The sequence below is a fragment of the Syzygium oleosum genome, unplaced genomic scaffold, assembly GCF_021117445.2.
Source record: "Syzygium oleosum isolate NSW1041296 unplaced genomic scaffold, Sole_v2.1 Sole_v2.45, whole genome shotgun sequence".
Lineage (NCBI taxonomy): Eukaryota > Viridiplantae > Streptophyta > Magnoliopsida > Myrtales > Myrtaceae > Syzygium > Syzygium oleosum.
In genome coordinates this window covers 1,818,116-1,830,158 of record NW_026607529.1, presented here as the reverse complement: position 1 = coordinate 1,830,158, position 12,043 = coordinate 1,818,116, and the positions used below count along the sequence as shown (strand labels likewise).

At 44.1% G+C, this 12,043-nt stretch overlaps 2 protein-coding genes across 2 annotated transcripts; one reads left to right on the top strand and one right to left on the bottom strand.

The window, feature by feature from the left end:
- The first annotated feature begins 876 nt into the window (after positions 1-876).
- Positions 877-4,047, top strand: LOC115679703 (low-temperature-induced cysteine proteinase). Its single transcript, XM_030603371.2, has 5 exons — positions 877-1,371; positions 2,051-2,286; positions 2,492-2,632; positions 2,724-3,155; positions 3,574-4,047. Exons 1-5 carry the CDS (start codon positions 936-938, stop codon positions 3,670-3,672), a joined length of 1,344 nt encoding a protein of 447 aa, XP_030459231.1. The 5' UTR covers positions 877-935; the 3' UTR covers positions 3,673-4,047.
- Positions 4,048-4,962: 915 nt separating this feature from the next.
- Positions 4,963-6,217, bottom strand: LOC115679704 (uncharacterized). The gene has a single exon (XM_030603372.2). It carries the CDS (start codon positions 6,075-6,077, stop codon positions 5,178-5,180), a length of 900 nt encoding a protein of 299 aa, XP_030459232.1. The 5' UTR covers positions 6,078-6,217; the 3' UTR covers positions 4,963-5,177.
- Between the last annotated feature and the right edge of the window lie 5,826 nt (positions 6,218-12,043).

The following is a 12,043-nucleotide window of genomic DNA, read 5'->3' as shown; positions in this document are numbered from 1 at the left end:
TAGCATCGACACCCAAGTTGAATTTTCCCACTTCCAAACACTCTTAACTATATAAATTGTAATGGTTAAACAAAGGGAATTTCACCCGATCATGTCCTAAAAAAATAACTAAATTGCATTCATAAATTCAAGAAAGTACTTCGACAATCTTAACTGTTGATACCTAAATTTTAGCTTGCATGTCATTTTCATGTATTTTCTGAATTTAAAAAGAAAGTATTGAAATCAAAACGATGGTTGGTAAAGTCTTGTCGATAAATTACGTGCCGTACAATTGTTTGTACGGATTTGGTGTTATTTATCCCTAGCAATGATAACATTCATGCGGCTTATAAAATTATGATAATTACACAAATAGTCCCTAACTTCTGGCCCAATCTGCAATCTTGTTCATAAACTTTTAATTTATTCAATGTGGTCCATGAACTTTAATCCAATTTCCAATATCGTTCATAAACTTTTAATTTGCTTGATCATTGAATTTTTTTTGTACATGTTCAATCTATTCGCAAATACTATATGACAAAATACAATGTTGTCCTTTGTTCAATCTGGTCACCTTCTGTGACCAGATTGAAAAAAAATTGAAGAATCATATTGAGTAAATTAAAAATTCATAGACGATATTATACATGGAACTAAAGTTCAGGAAATCATGTTAAACAAATTAAAAATTAAGTACGTTACATGTTGGATCAAAATTCAAATGCTATTCGTGTCATTTTCCGTAAAATTATCAACAGCGACATCTTCTTGCGGCTAAGCAAGTATTCATTTCCTCTTTTGACCAATAGAAACTCGGGTAGTTGGGACTTTTGCGTGTCGTTCTTTGGCTCTCCGTTTTCCCAGGAACTCCATTTCTGCCAAAGAGGTAAAAAACCCCAAGCCACCCTGTCTCTCTCTCTGTCTCTCTCTCTCTCTCTCTCTGGCCGACCATGAAGGAGAACAATCCTTACACAACTCTGTGTCTCTCCCTCTTCTCTCTCCTCCTCCTCGTCAACCCCAGCCTCTGCCTCTCCTCCACCCCGCCCGTGTCGGAGCTCTTCGAAGCCTGGTGCAAGGAGCACGGCAAGGCCTACTCCTCCGAGCGCGAGAAGCTCCACAGGCTCCGGGTGTTCCGAGACAACCTCGACTTCGTCGCCCGCCACAACGGCAATGGGAGCTCCTCCTACGCCCTCGCCCTCAACGCCTTCGCCGATCTCACCGACCAAGAGTTCAGGTCGTCCCGGCTGGGCCTCTCGAGGGCCGCAGTCAACGCCGGCCGGCCGCGGATTGCGGGGCCCGGGCCCGGGCCCGGCCTCGGCGTTCCTTCGTCGGTTGATTGGAGGGATAAAGGAGCGGTGACGCGCGTCAAGGATCAAGGAAGCTGTGGTATGGATCGGTGAATTGAGTGGCGCTGTTTTGGTCGGTTTTGTGATCGAATTTGCCTTGTCGTGAATGGCGGGGGGAGTTGAGATTGATGATCGTTTGGCACTTCGGCTTTTTTATTTCCTTTCTCAGTTAGATTTTGGCGCAGATGCAGATTGACAACGTTGAAACATGTTTTCGATTGGTTCAATTAACTTCAGTGCTTTCTAGTCAACCAAATTTTGGACTTTGTGCAACGTATGAACATTCAAATACGATTTTGTGTTCATAAGTTTTCGTGATCGCACTTTGTTCTACCTGTGACTGGATACCCTATTAGCTGACGGGCTGAAAATTCATGTATTTACGTCGTGTGCGATTAGTAAAGGATAATTTGGCTTGATGTGAGTTGTTTTTCAAAATTCTCATTGCTCCGGTTGGCCTTTTGGTTTTGAAAATGGTGGAGGTAGCTAGGAGTAGAACTACAAAGTTCAGAGGCATTGTCATGTGACATGTGGATAGGAGTCCAATTCTGTCAATCTTCTCCCGATCAGGGTGAAGATTCCCTTGTTGTATGGACTTGGTTGATGTGCTTTAACATTTGTATACGGGTGAAATCATGTCTCTCCATCTGATGAGACAATCTGTGGAGGCAACTCGAGTGCTTTGATGCGGAGCTGAATGCCATTGCTGCTCTCTGCAGGGGCTTGTTGGTCATTCTCAGCCACAGGGGCCATTGAAGGAATCAATAAGATCTTCACAGGATCTCTTGTGAGCCTGTCTGAGCAAGAGTTGGTCGACTGTGACAAGACATACAACGATGGATGCGGTGGTGGACTCATGGACTATGCATTTCAGTTTGTCGTTGATAACCACGGTATAGACACCGAGGATGATTACCCATATCTCGTTCAAGATAGGACTTGCAACAAGCAAAAGGTAATCATTGGAATTTCCCTAAACTCATTGCACTTTCTTGGTCAAGCATTATGTTCCGCTGACATTCTCTTGTAATGGATATGGATTAATATACCTGTTGTTTTCTTGTTGGCGACATCATTTTGCTAATGTCCAAGCTTAGGTTTAATTAGCAGATTCAATTCTTTTGTTTGTTTCTGAAACATTTTTCTTGCTAATGCAATAGCTAAGGAGACATATTGTGACAATTGATGGATATGTTGATGTGCCTGCAAACAATGAGAAAATGCTGCTACAAGCTGTGGCTAATCAGCCAGTAAGTGTGGGTATTTCTGGAGGCGAGAGAGCATTTCAGTTGTACTCAAAGGTTGGTGTCAAACTTCCAAGTGCACTTCCCACCAAAAATACCTTAACTAGATTTTTGTTGGCCGTGGTCTTGATGTATGAATTCTTTGTAGGGGGTTTTCACGGGTCCATGTTCAACTTCTCTGGATCATGCTGTATTGATAGTAGGGTATGGATCGCAAAATGGAGTTGATTATTGGATTGTGAAGAACTCATGGGGATCAAGGTGGGGAATGGATGGTTATGTTTATATGCAACGTAATAGTGGAAATGCTGAAGGCTTATGTGGCATCAATATGCTACCTTCTTATCCAACTAAGACCAGTCCAAACCCTCCTCCCTCGCCGGCACCAGGTCCTACAAGGTGTGATCTTTTCACGTATTGTTCTGAGGGCAAAACTTGCTGTTGCAAGTCTCGCTTTATCGGAATATGCCTTTCCTGGAATTGTTGTGGGCTCGATTCTGCTGTATGTTGTAAGGATCATCATTATTGCTGCCCACAAGATTATCCTGTATGCGATACAACAAGCAACCAATGCCTCAAGGTATGCGACCCACTTTTCTTTCTCTTACCGGAGTTGTTAAGCTTGATGAGTTTGAATAACAGACCAAGTTCTTAGTTTCCAAGGCAATGTGATCCCATAATTGTCTGATGATTTTGTAGCAGTTAACATGATTTAGTGTAGCAAAGAATGACGTGTATTTATGCAGTGGGTTATCTCGTATTTGTGCTGTAACCAAAAATTGTCATTCCGATCCCCTCTTATTGGCCTTCCACTAAACATTTTGGGGAAAATTCTTCTCGGCAGTATGTAGTTCATTCTGATGCGAGGGAGATATATTGGTTATACTGTTCTTATAACAGTGGTTTCTTTCCTCTTTTGACTAATGCTTCTTCTGTCTGTCGTGAGTTGTCTTAAAACATCTTAGGCTGGGCTAATGAACTTTTCGGATATTTTGCAGCATTCTGGAAATCTTACTGAAACAGAAGCCCTCAGAAAAAGAGGTTCTTTAAGGAAGCAAAGCAGTTGGCAATCTATAGTAGAGGGTTGGATTTTGTAGTCTCAACAAAGTATTACACATTCTCCTCAAAGTTGCATACACGTATGTACGTAAAGAGGAATAGTAGATGTCTAGCTAAAAAGAGGGCTACAGTTCAGAGGACCTCACAATTTTTTTGAATTGGTTGATAACGTGCCAGATTGATTTTTTATATTTCTCAATGTGTCCAAGGTGCCGTCATTTCAGGAGGTTTTAGGTGTGTATGGATTTGAAGAACTCCCAACTACTAAAGCAAAGCAGATTCAAGGATCGGGGAAGACATGTGATTGACAAAAAAGCTCAAAAAGGAAAGCATCTGAATTTTTGTTTCTCAAGTAACAATACAGAGTAAGCATTATATATGCGGCAATACAAGAATTCTGCATTGAGTCAAAACTCTACGACAGAGCATGATTTATTTCATCCTTTGGGGGGGTGGTTTGGTGTTGCTTCAGAACGGGGTTTTTGGTTAACATTTACCTTTCGTAAAGTTTGTCGGATGATAGAAGATAGTTTGGCATGCAAGTTTGTATGATCTGAACAAAGCTAAAGGATTCTCCATTCCTTTACTAGGCTGTGCGGCGGTCTTCAGGAGGACAGAAACTGCGTTTGCATCTTTTGAAACTTTGCTGTGTGTATCTATTATACAGAATCAGTTGTTTCTTAGAGAGGAAGAGAGGACAAAAGTGCTCTTCGACGTTTCTTGTGATTGTGCTGTGCAATGAGAGTTCTGTAGACAGACCAGGTCGCTCGAGTCTCAATGATGTGATAGATGTTAGCAAGAAATGAACATCTGATATTAGAGGGAAATAGGACTCAATGCAGTGCATGCTTGCCCCTGTAGAACTTCACAGCGATGATGCAAAGGGTTTGTGGCAAAAACCATATGTAAGGCTGCTGAACACTGGTGCAAGAAGTTGCTTCTCTTGTCCCCAGCAAAATTAGCAAGAATGTCATCGATGCAGGTAGTTTTTTTTACGAACTGGAATTCCCTGAAGCTCCCTTGTCTGCCTTAAGCTGAAGTTATGAACTCCATTGAGATGGAGGGAAGATAGATTCAGGCAAACTAGAAAGGACAAGAAAGACTAAGCATACGGATAAGAGTTGTTTAGCAGCCATATCAGAATGATCAGCTTTGAGACAATTTCACTTGCCTTTAAAATGGACCTCGAAAACATAATTCCCAGGAATCGTTGCTTGCATGTGAAATTCTACTTATTCATACACCATGCAGGACTACAAGATTGACTAATCGAATGTTTGTTCTGTGTTCTAGTGGCTCATACAATCCACGCCGTTATTTTACCAGTGTAAACCATGAACTATGGACGCCTTGATGGATAATATTAAGCTCGAATCATTTACAAAATCACAAAAAAAAATTTACATCTTACTGAGGGTTTTCCTTCCCGCGTGATTTACTTACCAACAAAGTCCAGGGCGTTGGCAAAAGAACACTTAGCTTTGTTCTTCGCTTCTGCTTCTTCAGTAAGTGATCAGTCTTCCCCGGTCCTCACTCGATTCGATCACGACGACGGGAACACGTCCTTGACGGCGGAGGCGGCGGTCAAGTAATTGAGCGTGTTCCGCAACGTCTCCTTCTCTCTCTTCAGCCTCGTGGCGGTGTCCTCCAGCTCGAGCAGCGCCTGCTGCTCCCTCGGCGCACCCTCGAACGTGCTCCCGACGAAGAACGAGAAGGGCGTCGGGAACAGGTTCCGCCTCAGGTCCGGGACCTCCTTCTCGGGCTTCCCGCTCAGCCGGTTGGAGATCCGGATGACGTCCTTCATGTAGGCCTCCACCTCACCGGCCAGCGACTCCAGGTCGTCGGCCCCGTCCGCGGAGGGCCGGTCCTCGAGCCACGTGACCTGCGCGACGAGGTAGGGCTTGTTGCGGACGATCCCGGTGACCCGGAACCGCTCCTGGCCCTTGCAGATGAGGAAGAACCGGTCGTCGACGAGGCGCTCGTGCTTGACGATCTCCCCGACGCAGCCGACGGAGGTGATGCCGGAGACGGAGTCGGTGTAGATGACGCCGAACCGGAGGTCGGTCTGGAGGAGCGTGTGCATCATGATCCGGTACCGGAACTCGAAGATTTGGAGGGGGAGGATCGCGCCGGGGAAGAGGACGAGCGGGAGCGGGAACAGGGGGAGCTCCACGGCGTCGTCGGAGGACGGGGACCCCGCGTGGCGCCACTCCGGGGAGGAGGAGGCGGAGCAGCGGGCCGGGCCGGGGCTCCCCCGCCGTCGCCGCCGGCGGAGGGGAGGCGGGGGGGCGAGGGGCTTGGAGGAGGAGGAGAAGGAGTAGTAGCAGCTGGCTGTGGGAGCGGCGGCGACCGGGGGAGCGGGAGCGGGAGCGAGGGTGGGCTTGGGAGAGAGAGAGGGCGAGGGCGAGGAAGAGGAATAAGAAACGAGCTGAGCGAAGGCCATTGTCGAGTTGCAGAGAGAGAGAGAGAGAGAGAGAGAGGCCTCAGTTGAGGAGGAGAGAGAAGACTGAACAGAGAAACATTAGAGAGAGAGAGAGAGAGAGAGAGTTGCAGTAGCAGAACTGAATGACGCACACTGGTTTTGGTTTGACCGTCAGCTTACAGAGGAAGGGAAAGAGAGAGCGCCGTTGACCGTGAATTTGGTGCTGTTAATTCCGGTTTTGTGGCGGAGAGAGGACGGGGGTGGAATGTGGATAACGTGGTGTGGTGGGAGATTTCTCGATTTGGTTGGTTGGTTTGTGGCTTCGAAATTACCACGTGGGATTTGGGGGACACGTGGCGCGCCATCGTCGGAGAGGATCGAACCCCGCGGGGGTGGGGGGTGGTTCCGGTGGCCGGGAGTGGACCGGTGGTGCCCTTTGATTGGCGCATCACTTTCGTCGGCCTCCCTAAAAATCTCCGCTTGGAGTTTTGACGTTGGACAATACGAGAAATGCTTACCTCCTTAATTGATTGTCGCAACAACAGTCTATTTTGGGCCATCAAAAAAATAAATAACAATAATTGAAAATTATTAGGGATTCACTCTTTCAAGAATTTATGATTTAAAACGTACCATTATCATAACAGTAACTCAAAGACTGTTATGTCGATAAAATCCTGAAAAATCAAGATTTGACTTTTCAAAATATGCTCGTTTAAAGATTCATTCGGTAAATCCATCAAGGTTGGATTCCGGAACATAAATAAGTACATTTTATCGTAATTCATATATAAAGTGCCAAAATGCCTAAAGCTTTCATACTTGTTGACAACTCAAATTTTCCTCCCGCTTTCGAAAAATTTTATACTTGACCTCCCAAGGGTTACTCAAAAGGTAATCGAGATTCGACCAACGAGATACGAGACACAAAACGCAAATTCAAATTCAAAAAGATGGATTTTTCTTGTCAAAACCGGTCTTTTAATTCTCATATTGCCCCTCAATTTTTAAACCTTCGAGATTGATTGGGAAGTCTGTGATTTACTTCCCGATTTCGATCTTGTATCATGAAACTAGAAATTGCAAGCATTCCAACGCCATTAAAATCAGGTCCATCGGTTGTCGGATGAAGAAGTCATCGTCGGTTAAACTTTTCTGCAGGGAAAGGAGCTTTGGATTCTTGTCATTTAATTGCATGATGCTTTGATGGGATTGGATTCGTTCCCCCTTTATAATTTTGCACTCCCACGCTGTTTGCATGCACAAGGTGTATTGCATGCTTGCACGTTGAACTGGATTCGTCCCCCCTGTTTGATTTAGAATCATCAATTTGTATGTTGGATCGTGTGCATTCCCGTTGCATCGATTCAGAATTTAGTTCGCTATACCTTAGGCCTGTAGATTGTGTTTGCTGTATGGACACGATTCATCCTGCTTTGTTCTTTTTATCATTTGAGTGTTCGATTAATGGACTAGATCAGTCGATTATTTGAATTTGACTGATGCATGCATAGTATATTTTCAAAAAACACCAATAATACAAGGCACTGCAGAGTCAAGTTGTCGTTGGCCCCCATGACGTGGCGATTTCACCTAAGGGTGGGCTACGAAATTTTCAAAACCCAAAAGAAATTTGAACCACCGGTGCATTTCTCAATCCAAAGGTCGAGTTTCTTCATGGCCTCCTCTGAGATGAAGAGGTTGGATGCACCGGTATCCATAAGTGCACTCATCATGGTATCATTGATTGTCACGTCCGCAGACATGAGTCCATTGGGCTTGTTCACTTTCTTGGACTTGATCAAACTTAGGATCCACAATGAACCTAGTTGCGTCTTCTCATGCTCCTCCTTGTGAGCCTTGACAAATGCCACAAGCTTGTCTCACGTCAGGCAATCATGAGTCATTTGCGCACCATCGGACGGGAAACACTTGAAAGAGAAATGTCCCTTCTTGTGGTCTCCACCGCTCGACTCTACCTTCACCTTCCGAGGGGCCGCTGGTGGTTTGCTTCCACTTAGGCGGTGGAACTTGTTACGATCTCCCCCACCAGTGACCTTATCCCTCAATCAAGAGTCCGGGTTGTTTCCGGAAGTTCCCTTGTATTCCACAAAGGTCTCGCCCACGGACATGGCCATAGAGAGCTCCTTTGCATTGCACCACTTCAGCTCTTGTTTCACCCATGGTTTGAGGCCACCCATGAACTGGAAGTAAGCCTCCGTATCATTCCTGGAAGGGATCTGGAGTAGCAATTCCGATAACTTCTTCATATGTTCACGGGCTCCTCCATTTTGCTCTAAGCGAAGGAGTTCATCTCGAGCTTCCTCTTTCTCATAGGCGGAATAGGATTGTGGTCAGAACTCCTCGATGAATTCCTAGGTAGTGATAGGTTCACCGCTCTTATCATCACTCCTACGACGCTACCACAATAGGGCATTTTCAATCAAATACATAGCCGTGGTACTTACCCGAACTGCACCATCGGTCACTCCTGTTGCTTGGAAGTACTGTTCCATGTACAACAGGAAGTTGTCCACATCCTTGGCCTCCCACAAGCCCTTGAACTCTTTTGGCTTCGGGGCGTCCACTCACAAATCGGAATGCACAGTAATCACATCGTTCACGCATGTTGCTTCCACTCGACAAGCTTTGCCTTGAGCTCGGCCATCTCCACGAGTATGGCCTCCACCGAGGATGTCATTTCTATTTTTTATGTGCGCTCACAGCATGTCATTCTTTAATTGTGTGCTTTTAGTTTAGTTGAATGGTTAGGCTAGAGCACTAGCACCATAATCAACTCAAAAACATTGCATGAAAACTTAACCGACGAAAACCTTACGATTCATAATCTGGTCAAAAGACTGTATGACATTTTAGTTGACAAGTAATCAAATCACAGTACCTAAAGGACACTAGTTAGACAAGTAATGTAATCAAGTCCCCGACCATAGATTTCTAGTTGAGTAGGAATAAGATATCCTCCCGTGCCTCACTTAATGTCTACCTGACCCCAATAAGCTAGTGATGACTCTTCCTCACGTAGGATCCTCATAAGTTAAATCAAATTAAAATGAATCTTCCAACGTCATGTGAGGTAAGGATTTAGGAGAGCCTATGTCGATTGAAACTATTGGTTCTCAACTCGACATTACCTTCAAACCCCTTCTACCTGGACCGCTTGTCGCGACCTAAAATTTCTCTCAGGCTAATGGATTGTTAAGACTAAGCCTAACTCGGGCCCTCCCAAGCCCTACCAATTCGCAACTTAGGGTTTAAGTTTTTAACATGCGAAAGTTTTCATGCTTGGAGTCGCCACTAATCTATTTGTGGTAGGTCGATTAGAAACCTAAATAAAACACAGGGAGATATGTTTTATTCCTACGAACCAGAGATTCTAAGCTCGGGGACTTGATTACGCTAGATCTAGTCTAACGCCCTTTCGGTACCTTTTCTTTTCAAAAACATTTGTGCAGGCAGTCTGGATCCATTTTAACTTAGTCACTAGCATGTGAGGTGATCATGCGGGTGTGCAAACCACCAAAGTAACACCCAATAATCAAAACATTAAATAAATTGCAAGATTGGGAGAATTACTTACCTCGAAGCAACGTAAGCATCTGCATTGTTAGCTAGAAAATCACATCAACAATTCTAATATGATTTCTAATTAACAAGCAGTTCACTCAATATTTTTTAGGATTTTCACTTATTTAAATGAAAACTAACCTATATGTAATGACGTGCAAAAATTAACATGCGATTAATGCAGCCTAACATGCAAACTATATGTCATGCGACAACGTGACCTAATTCTAATGACGGACAAATGATTTATTTTTGGTATTTTCAAATGAAATTCGGAATTAAAAATTACTCAAGTTAACATGCAATCTATCCTAGAGAAAATGGTTTGATCTATCCTAAAGTGATTCTTTTTTTTTTGGGATTTTTATTAAAATTCGAAATTATTAAATATCCTAAATAATCCACTAAGATTAAAACAATTTCTAATTTAAACTAGGAAATATGCTACCCTAAATCCCAATTTAAATCAAATAATTATCTTATTCTTTTGGATATATTTAAGATTCCCTAAGCATGCAAAATCTCTAATTTAAATCTAACTAACAAATTTTTAGATTTTCTTTATTTAAAAGGAAAACAATCAAACAAAGATACCAATCACATTCAAACAATCAACGCAATCCGCAAGATTCTTCAAATTCAGATAAGGCAAAGAAATCAAACTAACGGTCATATCTATAGGGTTATAGATATCGACAGAAAGTTGATTGTTTAAATTTGGAAAGCAAATTAAATCTATTATCGTATCCAAGTGATTATGGACAAGATAACGATTTTCCGTATCGCCGCGTATCGTACCTTAGGGATAAGGTCGAATAGTCGTCCAGATACGTTGCCAAATTAGGAATGATTCCTAATTTTGGGTGTTTTCGAATATTGCGGATATCGCAAATATTATCCTAAGATATCTAGCAATCCACGCACTATTCACGAAATATTCAAACACCCGAAAGACTAGGAAATTGAATATTCTAAGAATATATATGAGAATCTTACCTAATTTGTGGATATTTCCAAGTTTGAATCACCGGCGGATCGGGATTGCGGAACGTATGGTGGCCGACGGCAGTGGACCAGCGGCGGTAGCGGGCGGCTCACGTCGGGACGGCGACAATGGCGTGGGCGCTCGAAACAGCAGGAATAACAACGTCGTGCAAGACTGGCCGCAAGCTGGGGGTATGGCTTTGTAGTGGAGATGTGCCCTTTTAGAATCCTCCTTTAGTGCGCAGAACGTGCTCTTCCTTTGAAGAGTAGTCAAAGTCCTTCAATCAACTTCCACCACTTGGCTCCCTCTTTGACTTCTCCTTCGACGTTGTTGTCTCCGTGGATTGGCGGTGTGAAGCTTACTGGTTCGGTGGTTCTCGGCCAAGGAAGGAAAATCTTGCAGTGTGGACGTCTTTCGGTGGCAAGTCGGGGGGAACCGTGATGAGTGTTGCTCACGGTGCTGCAAGAAAATTTATTGGACTCCCAGCAAGACCCAAACCATCCTGCAATAAAAGAAAATTCCAAGATCGTGAAAAGAAGGTCCGACAGCCGCGGTGACTCGCTGGGTTTGCTGCTCCGTAACAATGCAAAGCTACGTCGTGGCCTGGAAGTGCAGCGGGGGATCTCCACGATTTAGACGACTCACGAACAGCAGCAACAGTGAAGGGAATCGTCGGATTGGAGCAGCTGGTCGTCAACGGGGCTTCGGGATGGGAGCGTCTCGGTTGGGTGCAAGCGTCCACGGTGGAGCGAATGTCGTGGAGCAAGGACAGCACAAAGCAGCAAGGAATCACCGTTGAGGCTCACAACTGGCTGATGTCAGCGTCAAGCAGCGGAGGTGCGGGAGCAAGGCGTGACCAGGAGGAGCTTGCCGCGGGCACCCCTCTTCTCTCTTTTTTTCTCTTGTTTTCTCTCTGTGTTTGTGTGTCATCAGATCCCAAAAGACCAAGCCGCCTCACGCATTGCACTATCATCTTATTTATATGCCAAGAAATGGAGCCCACCAAGGAAAGAAAATATACAATATTTTCTCTTTTCAACCACATATTGCACAATCTAGCTATGCAATTTCTTTCCTCCTCTCCCCTCTCGCACACATCTTCTTTTATATTTGTTTTGTCTTCTTCACTCCCCAAATCAGAATATTGTCCGTATTTCAGCCAATATTCCACGCCTAAACCGACAAGATTACGCCCTTCAAGACTCGGAAAAGAATCTCTCTCTTTTTTTTTTCGATTCTTGATCAAGAATTATGCACCAAATATATGGCAAACATATAATATGCACACAATCAAGAATATAACATTTTGCACGATTTATATGTCGCTCTTGATCGCATATCCCTAGATCATGAACTTACGAAAATTCTTTCTAAGTGTAGGACCCTTCGCGCAAAATAAATGGGCTAGGCCAAAATC